Here is a 21,881-nt window from a genome sequence, read left to right on the forward strand (position 1 = left end):
GGAAGAAATGTCTGTCTTTTTTCCCATAAGCTCAGACAGGACAGATTGCCTTCCAGCCCCACAGCCATGGCCATTGGTAACAGACATCCCTGTGGCCTCTAACTGGCATCTTCAAGCCAGACACTGAATCTGGTTTTCTAGATCCAGAGCAGTCCCTATTGTTTGGACATTAGCTCAAAATGATGGAGCATAGCTTTTCGTTCTGGTTAAACATGAGTAAATAACAGCCAAACTGTGTGTCATATCACAACGCAGCTCACTGGAAACACTAATTCTGATTTGGCCCCAAACCAAAGTAAACTTATTTAGTGTGAACGCCTCAGCAACATTCAATTTTTAATCACCCACCATGGTTTTTCTGTTAAAACTTTGTTACAGATTCTTTTAAAGCACAGTCTCAGAGACCTGTCTTTTAATTCCTCCTTTTACTCTCCCAGTTAATTAGAGAAGTAGGTACATAACATGCTGATTAACGAGAGTCCAAGAATAAGGCAAACCTTTTACATAACTTCTTATAACTTCGCAAAACTGAAACACAACACATATGAGACATTACTTCTACTAAGCTACATCATTAATTGGCTCTACAGCTAATACTTCTAATACATCTCTGCCCCACAGATACTGAGTAAAGTCATATTGGGCCACTGCCTCAATTCCTCTCCTTGCCTCAAAGCTACAGAGATCATTAAGAAAAGGCTGCCGGCAACATCTTCCCTGGCTTATTTTGGAAAAGACATCCTTCTTTCTATGAACCGTTTTCCTTCTTCCTCAAAGAGAGGAACTTTTGGGTAGCCTAGGGAGCAAACAAGTTTGTTTTGATAAAGAACTGAAAGCAGTTCTTTGAGTAATTACTGAAGTGGCAGTATTTCCACATATCTCTGAGCTGAATGATGACAGTTCTGGAGGAGGAAGAACAAATAAACTCTAACAAAGCAGACAAGCAAGAAAAGTGAAACACTTTACATGATTATGGAGGGAAAGCTGCCTAAAATGACAACGGAGTGATTGCCTTAATAAAGATTACAGAATTGCCCCCTGAGGATGGGATTCACCTCACATAGTTGAGACATCAGAAGTTAGATGCTGTGTTTGTGCTCGTTATCCGAACAGAAGCCTCCAGGAGGTCACTGGTTTCATCTTAAGATACTCATCTAAGAAATCAGCCTCTGGAGGTCCTTATTTCCATCCCTGACTATTTCTCTCCACTGACTACAACGGGAGCATGGATGACTAGCTGTCTCTTATTTTCTGTAAAGGTGCATAGTAACAATTATTCCAAAAGAGCTCAGTGTTTTGGATCAAGTTACAATTTCTAAGGGATCATAACTTTGCCTTGATTCGAATGCAATTAAATTCTCTGCTGTAATAGCAGCATAATGACATTGAATATTTTTCCTTTATTTGCTCAGCTTGCAAATTAAAAAGGATTAACAGGCAATGTTGCACAATAAAATAGACCTTTTCTCCCATATGGACAGCACTAGCCCGAAGTCAGTGCATTTTCCTTTCAGTCTGAAAAGCAGACAAATCCATTCCTCCGTAATACCTCCTTTCCAGCGCACGAAAAGACGGAAGCTGTGCCAGCAGTTAAAATACAGCCTATGAGCCACGGCTGGTAGCTTTGCTTTTCAGACTCTGTGCCACTTACTGAATCACTGTTTGCCCCTGCCCTCCTGCCTGTAAAAGAGATGTCAGTGCCTGAGACCTCGATCTAGCAGAAGCTGTGCTCATGTTTAACTCTGTGCACAGTGCACAGTTCTTTGCTGAAATGCTGATATATGCCTTGGGTAAAACACAAATGATGATGACTTCCCCACACCGGCTTTTACTGTTTGGAGCAATCCTTCAATTAGTTAAGAGCTTGGAATGTTTTTTTTTCTGGTGCATTAAATATATGAAAAATCCCCTAATTCTTCATTATTGTTTTAACCACCGCTTTTTGCTTTATGTTCTGGCAAAAAGTATTTTCAAGGGCCCAAAGGACTGATTTACTTAAAACTTAACAGTGCATATCTCCTAATGTAGTGGTCTCCACATTCACCATCAACAGTTAAGATCTTATCATGACAAGTAAACTGCTATTATTGTATTACAGCCGTCCTGCCAGGAATCATTACATAGCAACTCTTATCTCCCATCGCACCCACCCACCCATTTCCCAAACACGCAGACAGCAAAATTCAAACTAAAGTTCCCTGTATGAAGGATGGCTTCCAAAGAACCCTTCTAATTTAAGCCTACATCCTGGAGGTCCCCTTTGTGGTATATGACATAACAGCATGTCTGAATGGAGATGACCTGTAGTCTGTATGAGGTGGTAGGGAGATGAGGACCCCAACGCACTTCTGGATGGGGGTCTCTGTGTGGGACAATCTTATTTTTTTTTTTTTCTAAACAGTGGGAACCAATTTCTAATGCAGCCAATCCCAGAGATAAATGTATTCTGGGCTAACAGTCTGAATGCATTGATTTCAGCTGGATCTGTGCTGCACCAATGAAGCTGAACAACCAAACACTACAGCTCTTGCTCACTCCTTCCTCTCTGCCTTCACCTGCAATTACCATACAGTCCTGGAATTAGGACCTCAGGATTGGATGCTCTGACACAGATCCTTATGTTCGTTTATACAACATCAAAAATGTGCATGTCCTATCTGAGGACTCATCTGACTGCTTTATCTTAACTTGCCGAATTGCAAGGCCAGGTACAAACAGAATAATTGAATCCAAAGAGTAAATAAGCAAACACTGCATGTGGAGCTGGGATCAGTAAAGCTTTTTTAAACATACTCACAGGTTCCTGCTGCATCTGGGCTTGTTTTCAGTCCTAGGTATTTAAAGTAGGCCCTATTCTGTGATGATAAAAATGTGAAAAAGAAAATTCAGTAAAAGTACTCGACTTTATGTAATGCACATCAATCTTTGACTCTTTTTAAATGCTTCAGTCTCCTTCCTGCCCTGTGAACAGGTGTGCCGCTCAGAGAGCTGAAGGAGAGCAATCTAAGTTTCCAAGGGCATTACTTACTCTAAGATGAACTGGTTGAAATGCATTCTCTAACACACTAAGAATTCGCAAATCCATTTTTTTCTTTATTGCAGACTAGCACCATTTCCATTTTAATAATGACAGCGAATGCAATGCATGGGGCCAGATTGTGCAAAACAAACATCCACTAATTTGTAATCATTTAAATATGTAAAGCTAGACTTTGATGTTAATGCACCATTAAAGAGAAGCTGAGAAGTTCACACATTGGTTCCTGTACTGCTTGTCAAGCAGAGAGCAGCTCAAAGAGCAGCTCACTGATTTCCAGCATTTAACCCACCTCAGCAAGTTTGCCATCTTGTAAAAACGTTTGTATGTGACATCTTTCAATTTTACAAGGCATGGAAAATCCATGCAAGGAAACTAAATCTACATAGCTTGCACATTTCTGTGCCCTCTCCTCATTATCAAGCAGAACCAGTTATCTTGTCCAAGCGAGCCTGGCTCTGACTCTCCTCCAGTCCTTAGGGAGGAAGGAATGGCTTAATCATCCCGGCTGTCAGAATCCGTTCACAGTGACTCTATTTTCCAGCCCGAGAGATTATGTTTACAAAGGCCTCTGAATATCAGCATGTTTAGGAAATAGTTCCACATTCTGGAATTCATATTCTTAAAGGGAAAAGGAATTTGTTGTTGTTGAGGTTTACATTAGCATCTCCCAAGCAGGGTCTCGATGACACCAGTTGGTCAGAACCCTCAAGCTGTTCCCAACAACAACTTGCGTAACATTTTAGTTTTCTTCTAAACTTCTGCTGATTAGGAAAAATGTGTAGCAATTTCACCTATTTATCTGTAAGCTGGGCCATGACTTTGCTAATGTAGGCTATTTCTGAAGTGCAGAGTTTCATTAAAATACTGGGAAATACTGATATCCGAATGTATAATAGTTCTTTTGTTTGTTTGTTTGTTTTGCATAATTGGGCCACAATGATGTTTCTGTAGCTGCTTTAACTGCCTTCTTGCCTTTTGCAGCTCTCCCTTCTAGATTCTGTATCTTCAAGGCTTGTTCTGCACAAATAACAGCTGTAACACTCTTAAATCTCCCTACATAGTGATAATGGACTGAAAGTGCTCTTCTGTGAATGTAAGCATGCTATAATGCATGAGTGGTGGAACCTTCCCTGACTGCATCCACAGTGGAGATAAAAATATCAGCCTGGGTAAAACTACACCATAACCAAGCAGGTTAATCAGGATAGAAGTAACATATCAGTTAAGCCAACAAATAGCCTACCGGTGTGAACTTTCCATTTCTGAGACATCAGGTCACCAACTGGTGCACGACTGGCTTTGTCAGAAAATGGAATTGCACACATCCCTCTCTCTGCTCCATCCAGTGCACTGCTGTGCCAGAGTCGATGTGCACAAAGCTCCCACTGATGTCAGACTTACTTCACTTGGGGAGAGCTTCCTGTTGGTAAATCTAGTGATTTCAGTAGTGTGCAAGCTAATACCTTAGAGAAGATAGGGTCCTAAAAACCAGCCTTGGAGAATGTAGCCCAGAGATGGAACGTCTTGCAGAAGAAGCCAATCAGTTGCAGTCTGGAGTCTGCTAATACTCAATTCAAATCCCATTCTTCTCTTTTCCAAGATTTTTGAGGGACAGTTTTCTTCTTTCAGAAACAATCCCAGGCCTTGGTTTTGATATTAAAATCATAATATGTTCTTGGGATAGCAAACTAATACCTGCATTCAGGCACCTCAAGGAAGGACACTGGGCTCAGCTGAGACTTGGTACCAAATATGTTCTGGACATCGGATACCATTCACACTCCTTTTTTCTAGCTTCTAAAGATAACTGTGCAGTATGCAATGTCAAAATGAGTAAAACAAGCAGGAGAAAAGAGGGAAATAACTATTTTCTGCCTTAAGATGTAACTTTGACTATGCTGCAGTAGTAGACAAAGACTTGATCAACAAATCTATGCACAAGAAAGTGGATTTTAAGTAAATATTGATATAAATGTTAAGTAATTATCACAAGGAAAACAGAGAGGTTTGTGCACGGAGGCGAAACAAAATATATTTGCTTTATGCTGCTCTTATATGGTCATTTTTATTGGAAGCAGTCACAGCAGCATAGCAATCATATTTTTCACTGTGAAAGCTCCATGTGTCATTGGAAACAGCATCAGGCACTCTATAGGGAGAAAAACAAAGCAGGCCGACTTCAAAATCGTCAGCTTAGAGTGGAAAATACTATCTCCTGTGGAATCTCTTGATGTTGTTTACACCCACTGTTCTGGTAGTCATTCCCAACGCAGAGAAAGATAATTAGATTGCTGGAAAGAGGAAGGTAGCAAAGACTGCAAATGGGATCTTGCCAATGATTTGGCAAACAAACTGTTATCTATCGTAACATTTTCATAATGGTGAAGGAAAAATGTCCTCAGATGTAAACATCTCTGCCTGGATTATTGAAAGATACTGACGCTGTAAGTGATAAAATAAATGTATGCTTGCTAGAGCCTTTCTAGTTCATGTAGCAGCACTGCTTGGCAGAAACAATCTGAAAAAGCTATATAAGTCTCACCTCAGCCTCCATCTCTTTCAGACGACAGTCATTTTCATGAAAAACGACACTTCTGTGCCTGCAGACAGCTTCTGTGAATGCAGAAAGAGTTTCACCTGTGACAATTCAGGCACAACAAAGCTGATCCAGCATGCTGGAAAAAGTCTCCACATTAAGGTAGAGAACCTCTCTGCTGTCCCACAGCTGAGCCAAAGGACACGAAAGGCAGAGGGTCAGTGTCTCTTCATGTCTGGCCCTGCCCAGGTGTCTGGTGTGTTCCATCCCAGCAAACCCAGACTCCTGCCCAGGGGCACTGGGGATGCAGGGCGGCTCTCCAGGGGATGCTAAGCAGTCTGCACACAGAGGTTTCTTCTGTCCCAAGGCTTTCAGGAGTGGGAATGAAGCACATCCCCGTCCTTGCGCTCACAATCGCCTTTTCAAAGCTATTGAACCGCTCACAGAAATACTGCACATAAAATCAGAGAGCGTATAACGACCGTTTGACCTGATAAGGTCCTACCACCACTCCCTGTGTGCAAGCAAGATTTCAGAGGAGTGATTAAGAAGCAGAGCACTGACAACCACTTTGGTTATATCAATCAGTGGAACAGGACAAATGGGCTGGTGGGAAATGCTGTAAGGATTCCCAAAATGCCTACAGAAATGCCATGTGTACTGCCTGACTACGCGTGTTTGAAACAAAGCGTTAGAAAGGGAGCACTTCTAATAATCATTTTCTCCTGACAAATGGGTGGCTATGAGGCTGCTCACTCTAATTAAGGCTGTGTTCTGATGGCAAACACTTTCAGGATCCTTACAGCGCTGCATCCATCTCAGAATCGCAGCGCAAGTCTGTGCAGCATCCGCATGCCTCTGGGTTAGGGCACTTCTAAGAGCAGCCCTGCACTATTACACAACATAACTAATACCATCCCCGGGTGATTTATCTGTGCGGAGGCAGGAAGCCAGGCAGAACTATCCCAGATCCACGAGGTAAAGAACATGTCATAAGTTATCTAGCGAATGCTAATCATAGAGAACGCAGAGGGAAGTGGGGAGGGCATACAGCTGCAGGAGGGAAAGGTGTTAAACCTAAAGCCAGCTGGCCCTGAGCTTGCAAGGGCAGGGATGGGATTTCCCGGCTTCATCCTTACAGGTCCATCACAGGACCAGCGCCGCTGCCTCCACGTGAACACGGACGGTGATCTGCGTACGTATTTTACGTGTCCCCAGCGTGTGCCGGGGGCTGGGGATGGCAGCGGGGCGCTCCGCTCCGTCTCTCCCAGAGCAGGAGTTGAGATGAGGCCGCCGTGGGTTCAGCACTCCTGCAGCAACGGCCCACGAGCGTTCCTCGCTCGCTGTGAGGAGTCCGGCCCTGCCGTGCAGCACTCCGCGCTGTCAGTCAGAGCCCCGCACCCCGCGATCCCCTGGCCGTTCACTGGGGCGGCCCTGCCGTGCCGCGGCACGAGCCGACGGGCGGGCCTACGCGACCGGAGGCCGCCGAGGCAACAGCGGCTCGGAGCTGCCCGAGGGCCGCCACACGGCCCGCGCTGCCGGGCCCTCGCCCACCCCGGGTGGCGGAAGGAGCGGGCGGGAGCGCAGCGCGGCTCCTCCCCGCTTTCCTCCGCCCCCCGCTCCGCGCCGCCCCGGCCCCGCCTCGGCCCGCCCCGGCTCGCGGAGAGGCCGCGGAGCGCCCGGCTGCTCGCACGCTGGGTCCGAGCCGTCCGCGCCCCCGCGCCTCCTCCCCGTCCTCCGCAGCCCGCGGCCGGCGCCCGCTGACGGCTCTCGGCGGTGGGGGAGCGCTGCGGGGCGGCGGCGCTGAGGTGAGCGCCCCGGGGGCGGCCGGGGGGGGGGGTAGGGCGGGGGGCAGCGCGTCCCCGCGGAGGCCGGGCCGGGGCGGCGGGGCCGGGGGGGGCCGCGCCGCCGTTATTCCCTGCCGTCTCCGATCCCGCTCCGCGGGCGATGTTTATTCATGGCCCGGCTTTGTGCGGGCGGGGCCGGGGCTCGGCTGCGGGCCGGGCGGCGGTGGTGCCTTGCTCACAGCCCTCCGCCGGGAGCCCGAGGGACGGCGGGCTGCGCGCCTCGGGGCCGCGGATAGAGAAAATAAATACATCTCCTGATCCGTGGGGCTGGCACCCAGCGCATCGCAGCGGCGGGAACCGGCGGCACTCAGCGCCGCGCACTCACCTGTAGGTGTCAGCCCGGGGCCGGCGGAGCCTCAGCCTGCCCGAGGTGCCCCGTGCCCCCTTCTGTCCCCGTGCCCCCACCCCCAGTGCTGGACGCAGCCGTGGCCCCGCGGGCTGGCCGGAGCAGATGGTGAGCCTGGGGCTCGGCTGCTGAGCTCTCCGTCCCTCGCGGCTGAAGCCCGAAGGTGCTGAGATGCTTCTGGGCCAGAGCTGCGTGCTGACGCCTGGCTCCTCTGGAGAGCGGAGAGGCTGCCTCCGTGGGCAGCGGTCAGATGGAGCCGGCTGTGTGCTGCGGGAGGCCGGCTGCGATCAATGGGCGGTTTTGTGCTTGCCCCGATGCTGTCTTTTCATTTCTCAGGAGCTGATTGCAGACTGGTGGGAAGTGAGAGATACTGAAGCGTATTCCTTGCCCTCTGCTTTCTTGCTCGCCTGGCCTTTACCTTCCCAGTGCCCTATTTGCAAAGATTTCAGTGGAAACACCCTGCTCAATGCTCCGCGTCTATCTGGGTTTGAGTTTCCCAACCCCGCTGCCTTACAGCCACCACCAGGCTCTGTGCTCCTGAGCCTCCCGTGTGTGGAGGCTGGAGGTGTTTGCCCTTTGGTACACGCTGAGCGCGTTGATGCTGTTTAACCATATATTATCCCGAGCGTTGTATAATGAGGCAGGTTGATTTGTGTAAGACTCTGTGGTGGTGTAATGCAGCACAATTATAAATCATTGTGTCTGAAGAGCCTTCCAACTACTGCTCTGTCTCGGGAGGTGCTTTGTGCGTGTTTATTTCCAGAGCGGCACAGGCAGGAGGAGCAGTGGCTGACCCGGAGCACTCATCGGAGGGCTGGTGCTTTAAGCTGTAATGTATGGGTGTGACATCACGCGGCCGATAAGCTGTGATGGGATCTGCCATGTCAGTGATGCCCTTTGTTTATGTGCGTGCAGTTACTTGTTTTGAAAATCCATGCTTATCGTTTCCTTCCCCGCCTGCGCGATAGCTGTGAATAAGGCAGAACAGAACGAATGCTAATTGCACTGAGTTGTTTTCTGGCCGAAAACGTTTCGCTTTAGCTCACGCTAGCAGCTTGGGCCAGGTGTGAAGTTATGATGTGGCATCTGCGCGCTGCCACGCATCTCATGCTGCAGCCAGGTGCTCATGTTTTCTCCTCCCCTCCAGTTTCAGTGTTTCTGAAGAAGCAGGGTGCTGAAGCGAGCGATTTCGGCTAATCCATCCCGGAGACGGCAGCTTGGTTATTTAAGGCTGCTGTAGTTTGTTATGCAATCAGATTAACAAAGGTTGAAATGATCATTCAACTTTGGGTAAACAAACGATATTTATAACGTCGTGGATTAGAGTGACTGCTTACATCAGAGAGATGTGCTGCGGTGAGCACACGGCAGGCGTCTGGTGGAACGCAAGGAATGGATGTGGTGACGAAGTAAATAGATTTCGGTAAACTTCTCAGTATTATAACACACTTCCTGGTGATTGTCTGTATTCCAGGAGCTCCTGCAGTATGCTAGATGCAGCCCTTGTGCATGGGCAAAGTCCTTGCGGCTTCACTTAACTGGTGAGCAGAGGCTACTGTGGTGCCCGTGTGCTCAGCCCATGGCACCCGGGGTGCTCAGGTGGCACAGCCAGAGGATGACCAATGCTTGGCTGGAAGCTTTCTGAGTAAGAAAAACAACACTGCAAACACATTTGCAGAAGCTGGCAGCCCCTCAAGCTGCCCATTTCAAGTTGGCTGTCCTCTCCTGTTGTTGTGGAAGAGGCGTTGCTGCAGGAGGGAACTGTGGGCTTTTCTCCCCAGATCTGCTCAGAGAGGAGGCAGTACCACCGGTGTGGCAGAGCTGAGAAGGGAGCTGATAGAAAAAGGGGAAGGTGGGAGGCTGTGTGGTGAGGAGTGACTGACACAAGGAGCAGAGGGAGGTGTGCAGCATGCATGTGGAGCCTCGCTGGGAATCCGCTCCGTGATGGAGCTCATAGTGCAGCCATCTCATGCGGGCTCTGGGGCTGTGGAAGCGGACCTTGCTCTAAAAATACCCTGGTGCGCCATATGCCTGCTGTTGTTACAGTATGTGATGGCATCAAGCCATGGGGGGAGCAGGGAATGACGGACTTCTGTCAGCCAGTATTCTGGAGGCCTTCGTGTAGGTGTGGAGCCTGAGCACTTCCAGCCTGCCTCTGGCTCAGGGAGCGGCAAGGCTCCCTCCTGGATGCTGCTCTCCCGTCCTTCGGCAGATGGTAGAGAAGCACTGTGTTTGGATACACATCCAAAAATATTCTGGAAAGGGTTTTTTTGTTTGTTTGTTTTAATTATTGATACTTATTTCCTTGCTGCCTGTGTTTAAGCAGGCATCTAATTGCAATGGGATTTCACAGGCGCTTGCGAATGTGTATTACTATGCTGCTGGCTTATCTTTGTGCTATATAACATATTTGCAGCTAAATGTACACAAGCGCACTTTGGGCGTGCTGCAGTCTGGAAAGGTACTTTGGGGAGTAGGTAATGCTGTTCAGGCTGTGTAACTGTAGGATGCTCAGAGAGGAGGTGGTGTGTAACGTGAGATGGCCTTAAAGTGACTGATTGCATTTCTTCTACTGGTGCTAGTCTGCTTCCACTGTGGTTTATTAACAGCTTGGTGTCTTCTTCAGTTCTGTGCTTTGAAGGAGAGCAGTTGCTCTTGGTGAGCTGTTATGTTCGGGGGATTAAAAGAAGCCCTCCTAAGGTTTGTTCATTCATTCTTTATTGTTCTGGCAGTTTCTGACATCCTGTTGATTAGAATGGGTGGAACTTTCACTTTTTAAAGAAAATGGGAACTGTTTCATCCCTTTCTACAGCTATTGCACCTTTAAGTCAGTATATTTATGATTGAAGTGGGTGGAATTTTAGCTTGTTTGTGAGTGGGATAATAGTAGAGTGACCAGACAAACACTCTGTTTGTTATAAAAATAGAGACACTTACATAATGATGCTATAGAAAACAGCCAGCGTATGGATAAGATCTTTGCTGTAGAGTATTAATCCAACAGCATCTCCTGCATGCGTGTCTGCTGTACCTTGCTTCAAAGGGGGAACGAGGGAAACCATCCTTTTCTGCCTGGCCCTGTTGTGGAGCACTGCTTGTGCTTGGAGCTGCTTACAGGGATGCTCCTCGATGTGTGGTTTGTGCTCCAGGTGCTTCCAAGAGTGGAATTGAGGGACTACTGCTAAAGAAAACTCAGGCCTGGGGAGCACGTCAGTAAGAGCATCGGGATCACATCAGGGTCTTTCCTCTTGTTGTAAAGTGGCCTCTGGGTTTTTTTTTTTCTATTTAACAGAAAGCAACAGACGTTATCTTTTTCCAACATTGATGGGTAAAAAGCATGTTCACTTGAAATGCATATTTAATAGGAAGAATATTGCAGGACCTATATATACATAGGTGGGCATTTTCCCAGAAGGGTGTGTTGGGCATTGAGGGCTGTAACTATGTTGTTTCTAACCAAAATTCTAGCCCTGCACTATAAATACCATCGCCTCACCCTCTGACTCCATGAAATGAGATGTAGCTGGAACCCGGTCATACGTCAGGACATGAAAGGACCTTGGTGAACTTGTGCTTTCATAATAAACAAGGGGAAGTTTATCCAAGTTGCCCGATATATGAGTTTGCCCGCATAAAGACAGCTTTTCATTCAGCACAGAGGAGGGACTTACCTGTTAGATCTTTCTCCTTCCTATTTTTATCTCATCTCTTTCCAAGTTTTTCTTAATAAAAGCGTGACAGCTTTAATGTAATTGTGGATTTGACAAACAGACCTCTGTGTTCTAGACTCACAGCTAATTAGATTAGTGGAGCCTGTGCAGTTTGGGATACTGGGATTCTCTCTTCTGTCCGTACCCAGCTTGCACCCTGCTGCTTAATTTTGCCTGCAGGTCTGCTCGTCTCAGCTGTGTCTTCACGTGAAGGCAGCCAATGCGCACTAAGCGTGCTGATGAAATGTGCAGGAGCTGAGGCTCTGCTGCCCTGCCTCCCTGGCAGCCACCCCCAGCAGCAGCAGGATGCTCCGAGGCAGCAGTGGATGGCGTTTGAAGCTGTGGCTGGGCTTCCGCTCGTGGGCAGGCACGTGCTGCTGAAGGACAGGGTCTGCTCTCTTCTTCCAGTGCTGTTATGCTTGTTAGGTATGCACGCAGGAGCTGTGGTCTGGTGGATGCCTGGAGGCTCAGCTTTCTCTACTGAGCCTTTATTTCTGCAGGAATCTGAAAGAGCAGAACTGCAGCTGCTGAATAAGCCAGACCCAATCCAGGGGAGCAGATCTGTCCACTTTCCCCTTCACCTACCTCAGAAGCGTGCAGAGGAGGAACTCGTATGAGCATTTCGGGGATTTGTTATGTTTGTGGGCAAAAGAAAAGGCAGCCAGTGTTTTCTGATATTGTCTCTGTTGTTTTTTCCACTCGGAGCTCTTAAGCATCTAGTTTTTCCTAATGATGTATGTTTTTTTAGTTGCCTGGTTGTCAAACGTGGGACCCTCTGTCACATAAAGGTGGCTGGCCTGTGCTACTGCAGTGAAAATCCAAACCTTCCAAAGAACGAGCCTGTGAGATAATTTCTGTTGGTTTTCCTCTCTCAAAAATAAAAAGAAACCATATCCTTTCTACTTCAGTCGTGTTAGGTAAGGTATGTCTTTGAGAATAAAAAGCCCTGATGCTGGTGGGAGGAGGGAGGGCATTTCTTTTGCCTGAAACGTTGCAGCAGAGGATACTAATTAAAAACAAACAAATTGGGTTTGGGGGGAGCCTTCCTTTGCCCTCACAGTGAAAGCGGTTTGTTTGGAAGAGCTGCAAGAACGACACCCGCAGGCGTTTGAGCAGAGAGAAATCAGCCTCTGGCTGCCCAAAATCTTCCTGCTCCAGACTGCAGAAATCTGCCAGGAAAGCTTTTGAAATGGCAAGAGCCAGTCTGCATGTTCAGGAGCAGATTGTGTACCGGGGACTACGGCACAGCCCTGAGCAAAAACGTCAGCAGCGCGGAGCGGCTGTCATCCCCAACACCAACAGACAGACTCCATCGGCTTGACAGGGCGGCAGCGGATGACGCAACACTAATGGGCAGATCGTGGTGATTGTCAGCTGAGGATATAGGGTTTGTTTATTGTTCTCCCCCAGTGACAGGAGCGGCCTCTGGGGCGGATTTTCCTATAGCATTCTGCGTCTTTGGTGTTTTGGCAAGAGCGAGAGTATTTCCTAAAAAAAAATGGGATAAGGGGCCTCAGGCTTAGTAACAGCATTTGTGAGAATAATAAATGCTCGGCCTTGTCAAGCTACGTTTAGTTGTGCATTTATTTGGGGATTTTTACAGGCATAATGGAAAATAATGCTTTTGATGCTTCAGTGGGTTGCAATGGGATTTGGAGGACCTGATTTCCCTAAGACTTGGAAAATCCCAGGCTTCCTGTTGTAGTTTTTGTTTGCCTTTACATTTATGTGCTCGTCTTCGAGCCTTTTCTCCTCCACAAGAGATGCTCTGATGTTAGAAGGGAAATAGTTGAAAGGCCAGTGCACTGAATGTGAGCTGGAGCTTCCAAGGTGTGCTGGGAAGTGTGTGGGGACTGCATGGAGTGAGCTTTGTTTGGAATTAGGGCAGAAATCTCTGGCTGAGCCCTGGAGAGAGGGCTGCGTAGCTTGTCCTGCCCTGCAGTGGTCCATGAAGTCCAAGTCTCTTCTTCAGCCCAAGTCCAGGGATCAGGCTGACATCTTTGTGACTGCCTTTTTTCCTGTGCTTCCTCTGCAGTTGCTTGTTGTCTGGGGAGCCGTGGCCTTAAAAATACCTCTGGAGGTGAGCAGCTTCCCAGAAGGTTGTTAGAAACTTAATACTACCATTCAATAAGCTTTGTGAGTTACCTGGAACACGAATAACAGTGCTGACTACTGCTTTTCAATTATTAATTTTTGTACAGCGTGTTTTTGGCTATTTAAGGTTGGTTGTCTATGCAAAGTGGCTCCATAAAATGCAAATTGTTAGCTTCTATGTGGGTCAGAAAGCATTACATGCTTCGTACAACTCTCGTAGTTAAATGGCCTTCTTTGTTAGCCAAATAATTTAAGCACTGGTTGACTCTTAGCAGTGTCAAAAACACAGTAATTCTTACCAAGTGTAAATAAAGCGTCTGGGCTTTGAACCATGACTGCAGGTTTTGGCTGGGAAGCTGTTTTTGGGCCTCAGGCGCAGCCCGAGGCAGGGGGACGGATGCTGTGCTCCTGGAATGGCGTCAGGCCGGAGGATGACTCAGTCACCCAGCACTTCCTCATCACCAAGGTAGGGATTCGCCGCAGGTCTGTGTCAGCAGTGAGCAGCCGCCCGCCTGCTGCTGATTCAGCCACCCAACCATACGTAGGGCTGCACACCCAGCCCGGCCTGCTGCGGCCCTCCCAGCTCTCTGCCCACCCTGTGCTGCCCGGGGTGTGGGCGCATGGTGAGCCATCCTTCCTCGCCTTTCTGCTGGGCTCCCAGCACAGATCTTGTCCTCGCAGATGGATGTGCCGCGTTTGGGGTTTGGATGCAGTTCCTGTTGAGTCAAGTCTGTGCGTTGCCCGTGGGGTTTGGTGCAGGGTGCTGAGCTTGGAGCAATAGCAAAGGTGGCCGAATCAGCACACTGTGCTATTGCCAGTGGGGAAAATGGGTCCCAACCCATGTGGCCCTGCCCTGTTCTCCTTTTGTAGGCAGAACAGGTTGGGCAGCAGTGAGGAGGCAGAAGAAGGTGGGGTTTGCCAAGGATGCTCATTAACCCTACGGGCAGAGGACTCCTGTTCTTGTGGGGTTTTGTGGTAGAGGAGGGGGACTTTCTTAGCTCCTGGTGTTATCGAATGATTAATAAGAGGAAGGCAAATAGTTGTATGGCTGGCTTTCTCCTCCTGCTTGCCCTCCAGAGATACCCTTGGGTGCAACACTTCCTATTGTAACACCTGGCTTGGACATAAAGCACTTGGTTCTGGCTATGTAAGTGATCCTACCGCTGTCACAGCTAAGACTATGATGAAGAACAGATCCTCATGACAATTTCTTGTGCTCTCTCTTGTACCCTTCTTTTCCAGCAGCTCCCACGACCTTGGGAAGGCACACAAAGAGCCACTTGCTTTTTCTTGCCATCACAGCCCTTTCCTTTTTCTGAGGAGGGCAATACCAAGTTAACTGCTGTGTTCCCATGCCTGAAACCAAACACACAAGAACTGAAGCACTGGTGAGGCTACTTTGCATTTGGCAGATGCTTTGAGAAGGCCCATAGGCGTGGTGTCACCAGCTTCCCAGGATGTGGCCTTTCCTAAGCAGACAGTATGTTTTTGTGGTGCTCGTGAGAGGCAGGGACGTAGCACTGGAGGTCATGGGTGGATTCATGACATCAAGGAGCCCATCCAAGGCCAAACCTATGTGGATTTTCTCAGCCTATGAGGTGATTCTCCTTTTGATCTCACTAGTGAGTCTGAACATCCTGAGGAGCAAAAGCCACAAATGAGAAAGGAGGTGGCCCTGCTGACTCTTTGCCTCTGCTCTGAGGGCTCCTACCTGGTGAATTGCATGCCTTGTTTGCTTCTGGGCTTTCTGAACAAGCACAGTGGTGTCCTCTGTGCCTTTCCAGACATTCAGTGTCCTTTTCTTTTCTTTCCCAGCTATAATCTATTCATTTTTTCTTCTTTCCTTCTTACAATGCCAGTGATAGCTCATGAGCTTGCTTGGGACATGTCCTATACAGAAATGGATCTTATTGCTTTGAAAATGCTGAGGGAACCTGGCTGTGGAAAAGTGACCCGTGTAGCTCACAGTCTGCTTCTTTGATGCCAGGTCATCAAAGTCCAGCTCTTACGCTCTGTGCTGAGCAGGCTTCCTAGGATTGCAAAGTGAGCTGAGCTACGCTGTGTGGGAGCGCTGATCTGGCCTCAGATTCAAGGGGAAAAACAGTGTTGGAGGAGACACAGGCACCTTGCTGTAGCAGCCTTGGACTGCCCAGCTAGTTTTGTAACTCCATTTGAATGTCAAGGGAGGGATAGAAGGCAGGAGCTGTGTTTGTAAGGTAACATGTGCCTCTTGGTGCTTGGGCTTGTGGCCTGGATACCAGTGTGTTCATCAGGGCCTCCTGGAGATAAACCAACGCATCTGGTGGGCTTAGTTGGGCACTGAGGATATGCTAGGACAACATTTAATATTACTTTAAATTACAGTTCTGCATTTGCTGTACTTACCTGGCAATTGGAGGATCTGTCCCCCTTAGTGCTGCATGCATCTGCCTTTAACAGTTGCCCTGTTTGTGTTTCCGCATAGAGCTGGAATGTGGCACGGTGCTGATGTGCATCGGGTGGGAGCTGTGATGCTGCTGGGACTGCAGCTTCCCAAGCAGGCTCGGTGCAGCCAGAGGTGTCCTTGTGGCATGCAGTGTGGCAGGACTCTGTTTTGTGCCTTGAGTTGGTGAGAAAAATAGAAAATAGACCCTTTGCTTAGCTTTGAGGCATCTTCTTTCTGTAAACAGAGTGAAATCTGGATTATTTTTCTGAATCCTTCGATGGACTTCAATCTCAGTAGCTTAGTTCTGTTCTCCCAACAGATGTGCTTCCCAAGGACTATTTTTAAGTTGGTAGTTCTGAAGAAGAGCATTTCCTGTTCCTGCCTGCAGCCAGTTTTACTGCTCTCGATGCAGTCCTGGGTGCGTTTCCCAGTGCTGCTGCAGCCGCTCCCTCCGTGCTGCTGCTGATTGACGGAGGCTTTCTGCTGCTAATAACTATAAACAAGCAAATCTGACTCATTGGTCATGGAAGGCAGAAGCACAATCAAATATTGTGGGTATGTTAATTTGTTTACATATAGCAAAATTATGTAAATATCAATGCAGATTAGATTTAGGCCCTTTGTGTGCTTTGCATTCAGTGCCTTGGAGCCAAAATTTGGTATTGCTGAAGTCACAGAGCTTAGTAACTGTGGGATTTAGCTTCTGAATGTTTAGAGATACAGTGGGTTTTAATACTGTTAAGTGCTTTAGAAAGAGGATTTCTGGTGGCTTTTGGTGGCTATTACCGTGAAAGCCATAATCACGGACATACGAAGGGGCACAGCAAGCTGAAAGTATTCCCTTCCAACCCTCTGATTGCTGTGTAAAGGTGTGTGGCTCCTATACCCACCCTGCTCCTGGGTGCTCTGCTGCCCTGTGTGCAGCTTCACGCAGGCCAGTACCTGGGGCTTCTCTGTCAGCATGAACAGAGACACTGGAGATGTTCCAGGTAGTGGTCAGCAGCACGATGCCCAGCACTGGAGGTGTGGGCATGACTAGGAGCTCTCCCTTGGTACTGTTGTGTATAAAGATTGCTTTCTTATCACTTTGGGGATAGGGGCAGATCCTGGGCAAGTTGTTTCTGTGTCATCACCATCAGGGGTCAATATTGATGAGAAGAGAAATGATATGGAGAGTGGGCACACTGCAGCCACTCAAAAATGCATGGAAGGAGGTGACAAGGCAGAGGGCTGCAGGTGAGATGTGAAGGGCAGAACAGCTGGTGGCATGAAGCTGGAGATGTGGGCGGGAGGCAGCGAGATGCTAACAAAACCTCCAGGAGGCACTGACTGTTGGGAGGGATTGTGTAAGGGAACTCACATGGTTTGTATTACTCTTTCAAGGTGTGTGGCCAAGCAGGCAGAAATTATAAAATATTTCCTTCTGTTCTTTACATGGTGTGCAGTGTGAGTAAAAGCCTTCTGAGTGAGAGGCTCTGGACCAGAGGAGTTTAGGGTAAGTTGAGCTGGCAGAAAGTTGGCTGTTAGAGTGCCTTTCGTTCTGCAGGTGGATGTGAAAGCACTGAGCCTGCCAAACAATGAGGGCAGAGGCTGCAGCCAGGGGTGGTGGTGGCGGTCCATCCCAAAGCTTGCTCTTGGGCTGGTCTTCTGGTGCTGGTGGCTGCGTGAGGCACTAAAGCGTGGGTCTGGTTCTTTGAGCAGTGCTCTTCTTAAAGGCAGAGATGTAATTGGGCTGTGTTCAGCTCAGAGATTTGTCCATTGAGTCATGCAGAGCAACATTATAAGCTATGGACTGGAAATAGGAAGGCAAGGATTTGGTGTGTGTTTCAGGCTTCTTTGCAGTGCTGGAGTTCAGTCAGAAAGGTGAGAACTGCAGTGAGTTTGTTTAATGCACCTTACTGACTCTTCCTGTCTTTTTTTTTCAGGTGGCATCACTAATACCCCACTTAGCCAGGCAGGAGCTGTATTTCCTCTGATCTCTGCTGGTGCCCAGTGCTTGTTCCCTAAGCTCTCTCTCCCAGTAATGACCTAAAAGCTGGTGTTATGTCCAAATAATCATCACCTGTGGTAGATTTCTCCCTGATGCTCAGGAATGCTGCTTGGCATTCCAGCGTTTGAAACTGCAAGGCGGAGAGGCAGGTGTGCAAAGGCAAAGCAAGAGCAGCAAGGAAAAAGAAATTATATTTGATTGTGATCTGTAGCTGGTTCAGAAGTTTGTGGGGAAACTGAGGGTGAAGCTTTGTGGATGAGCCTTTGCTTATTGAGTGTGGGCTGGTGGTTGGGTACAGGAGGCCACAGGCTCGTGGTGGCACTGCCAGGCATTGGGAAGCAGGGAGCAGTGCCTGGCCCTGCAAGGAATGGTGGTGGGAATGAGCTTCCTCCCATGGGTTTGGGAGTTTTGCTGGTTAATAGCTCCACTGATGTGCTTGCTTTGTAGGGCCGAGGCTAGCTTGCATTTCTGTTTCCTGTCTGCCACCTAGACTGCCCCGTGTTGTACAGCAGACCTCCAAACCCTAAACAGCGTGAGTTTCCATGGAGCTTCGTGTTGCCACTTGTGCAGGCACACAGTGTGTTTGACAAGCTGCGTGCTGGCAGGATGCCACAGGGCAGGAGCTACCTTGTAGGCCAGCAGATGTAGTGCTGGTAAGGGGCTGTGCCTACTGCAGCAGAGCCCGATAGCTGAGGTCAGGGAGCACTTTCATGCTGGCTTTGGGCGGGCAGTTGGTATTTGTGGTATATGCAGAGTCCTAGGCAACATGAAGTTCTAGGTTGGATCTCTTCATTGATTTAACATCTTAAGGAGTTTACCCTTCAGAGAAAAAAAAAAAAAAAGTCCCTTAAAGTTCCTTGGTTAACTTTAAGTTGTAATTCCTTGTTCGTTGTGGAGCTTACTTGCCAGCAGCATTTCCTCAGCAGAGACTGGGGTTCCCCAGCTTTGCAGTGGGAAGGCAGTGCTATGCTGGGAGGGCATGGTGGCAGCCCTGAGCAATATATACCTTCTCTCAGGTGCTTGCTTTCGGCTGCTGTTGGGTACTGTGTAGGATGGACCTTGAGACAGACAGGTTGTGGCTGCGTTTGGTACTCATTCTGCATGGTCAGTTACCTCCAAAGCCAGACAAAGTGGGACTTGCAGGGCTGAGATGAGCTTCTCTGTTTGCTTCCATACATCCCCAGCTAAGTCGATGGAGTAACAACAGTTCTGGAAAGCAGAGGAATGTAATGAAAGATTGCTGTGCAAAAAAAAAAAAAAAATAATAATCTTATTTCTATAGCAAAGATGAGAACAGAAGGCTGGAAGGGTCAAGCCTCCTTTTGCCTGTGCTGTTCTGCTGGTTCTTGGCTTTTATATTATTTCACATATGGGGGAAATGCTGTTGTCCATCTTTTGTTTCTTTTAAAGTATTTGCCAGTCTTCTTCTCAGATAAGTGCTAAAAGAAGTGCTTGTATGTTTGCTGTCTGCAGAGAAATGATGGATTCTCATCCCATAAGGAGCTGACTGTCCAATGTAAATAGTGAATTTTGGGCACTTGGTGTGTGTACTCACTCCTCGCATGCTGTTGTTCATTAACTGTGGCATGTGAATGCATGCTAGTGCAGAAACTTGTTTTCATGTGTATACACAATGATTTATTTTGGTAACAAACTTATTTTTAGGTTCTCAAGCTAGGAGAAAAATGAACTTGTGGAGAGGGTCACTTAGGATTGCACTTTTTTGCTCCCTGAAGTTTGCAGATAGTACTCTTCCCCAAGTTTTCTGCCCCCCTTCTTATGCCCTGTAAGTCAGAATACTATTTTTTTCACAAAATTTAACTTCTACAGTAGTTTTGCACTGTATTCATCAGGACTCCACCTCTCCCAGTGTGCCATGGCAGCAGTGATCAGCCAGCAGTGCTTTAAGCATCAAGGGTCAGTTCTGTCCAGCCAGACAGACTGGAATGTTTCTCTTCCTAAAGGTGAGGGGGAGTGCTGCAGGCTTTGACTGCATGTCACCCCTCAGTGTGCAAGTTCACCCCAGCTGTTCTCTTATAGGCAAATGCTTTATAAGCTAAGGAGGAATGTCTTTTTGTTAATTGAATGCAGATACAATGAAAGATTCAGAACAGGAAGTAAATGCAAACATCTGAGGAGAACCTCTATGATAGGTATTTTCTTACACAAATTGTGTTCTAAGCCAATTGATAGGTCTGGTTTTCCATATGGATGTGTCTGCATACACATTTTTTCATCTCGGAAACTATCACATGTCATTTGGAAGTGACACAAAATGGTATTTGCCTGGCTATCAGAGTCAGCGGTGATGGGCCATCTGTCGTGCACTGCTTAGATGCAGGCTGGTGGCTGCAGGCTCCCATCTGCAGCTCCCACCCAGCTCTGCTGCTCAGCCGGTACCACGAGACTGAGCAAAATCCTGTGGGTAAGATGACTTGCACAAAGCATCGATTGCTGCGAGACCTGCTTAGCTCTCAGGCTACTTAGTCATGGTATCCGCTGACGCAAAAGAAATTGTATACTCTGTGCAGATGTGAGAGCAGCAGTAGTATAAATGTGTGCACTTGTGAAGAGTAAGCTAAAGAAAGACATATGTCCCTGCACAAGTGTGTGTGTTAACTAACAGGGTATTTGCAATGCTGATATTGTTATTGTGGCTTTTAAATAACTAGCAGGAGGTACGAAGGTACAGAAGAGCGGTTGCCCAGATAGATAGCCAGTGTCCCCTGATGTCCGGAGATTAGTTGTGCTGACAGGTGAAGCTGATGCCTATGATTCCAGGTTTGGTGCCTTTTGCATCTTCTGAGATAACTGGTGATTTCTATGCAGGTTGGATTGGATGGCAGTGACTGTGGTGTCTGCTTTCGGAAGTGCACATGAGCAAGCAAAGATTTTTTTTTGGAGAAACGGGGTCAATAAAGTGCAGATAAGCCATGGCAACAGTGCAGCTTTTGTTTCTGCTGGCTCCTTTTGCTTTGCCTTGTGCACCAAATACTTGCTTGCCCTTAACTTTCAATCTTCCCCTCTTTAGAATGTGTTAATTGGCCTTTAGTGAAAAGAGGTTGGTGCAGAGTGCTTCAGAAATGAAAGCCAATCTAAACATTTGGGGGTTGTGGATGGTTGTGCAGCACTTTGGGTGATCTTCAGAAGCGTGAAGGAGCTGCAGCAGCAGATCTGCCCGAGCAGCTCGCGTGGGCTGGCGTTCTGGAAGCCTGTTTGGGTTGTGTTTTGTATGTCAGCAATTGCCCGACTCTTGGTGGCTATCTGCTTTCCTTTCTCCTTCTGCCAGCTTCGGGATGGAGCAAACCGGAGGCAGAATGAACAGATAAGTGGAGGCTGAAATGAATATTTAAGCACTTCTTGGTTTATTTCACTGACAAATAAACTCACCGCTTGCCAGAGCCTTGCCAAATGCTCCAAAAAAGGAGCTGAAGAATGTTGAACACAAACCCCACAGCATTTGATGAGTTTATTCGGTTGTTTCACCAGTGACTCATCTCCAGAATGATCCATCCGTTTCCCTCTTTGCATGTATATGTGGGAATAGAAATCTGGCAAAGGTCTCGGAGCCACCTACAAAATCCAACGTCCTCTTCGATTATTACTGAAAGCAGCGGAGCGTCCCCAGCCTGTAGGGAATTTCAAGAGTTACGCTGGCAAAAGATGTTTACAGATGAATCTTGTTGGCTTTTGTTCCACATCCTCTCTTTTTAGGGTTAGAACAGAGGAAGAAATAGTAGGTATGGCTTTCATTGTCTGTTGTTGTTCAGCCGCTAGCAATTCTGCCTATGGATGAGGGTTGTTTTTGAAACTGTGGTTGTTAGGACATCACTTTTTCCTTTCTGTGCATTGCAACTTTGGCTGTCTGGCCTGAAAATGAAATATCAGCAGTG

At 47.8% G+C, this 21,881-nt stretch overlaps 2 protein-coding genes across 10 annotated transcripts in view; one reads left to right on the plus strand and one right to left on the minus strand.

Moving 5' to 3' along the window:
• The window catches only part of LOC107053945, a 64,744-nt gene extending 56,677 nt beyond the window's left edge, over nucleotides 1-8,067 (minus strand). The window contains exon 1 of one of the 2 annotated variants that reach the window (XR_005862026.2): nucleotides 7,749-8,067. The gene's annotated coding sequence lies outside the window, so the exon portion shown is untranslated. Of the gene's footprint in view, nucleotides 1-6,715; nucleotides 7,141-7,748 lie in introns of those variants that run through there. The other variant, XR_006930824.1, reaches the window with a different exon arrangement.
• Nucleotides 6,675-21,881, plus strand: part of C1orf21 (C1orf21 homolog) — an 86,857-nt gene continuing 71,650 nt past the window's right edge. For 4 of the 8 annotated variants that reach the window (XM_046898271.1, XM_046898269.1, XM_040705279.2 and 1 more), the window contains exon 1: nucleotides 7,238-7,384. Coding sequence is in view for 3 of the 8 variants with exons in the window: in XM_046898265.1 (XP_046754221.1) it covers nucleotides 6,690-7,340 (651 nt within the window). In the remaining 5 variants the exon portion in view is untranslated. Of the gene's footprint in view, nucleotides 7,385-10,378; nucleotides 12,397-21,881 lie in introns of those variants that run through there. The other 4 variants (XM_046898264.1, XM_046898266.1, XM_046898265.1 and 1 more) reach the window with 3 other exon arrangements.

Source organism: Gallus gallus, chromosome 8, assembly GCF_016699485.2.
Source record: "Gallus gallus isolate bGalGal1 chromosome 8, bGalGal1.mat.broiler.GRCg7b, whole genome shotgun sequence".
NCBI classification, from domain to species: domain Eukaryota; kingdom Metazoa; phylum Chordata; class Aves; order Galliformes; family Phasianidae; genus Gallus; species Gallus gallus.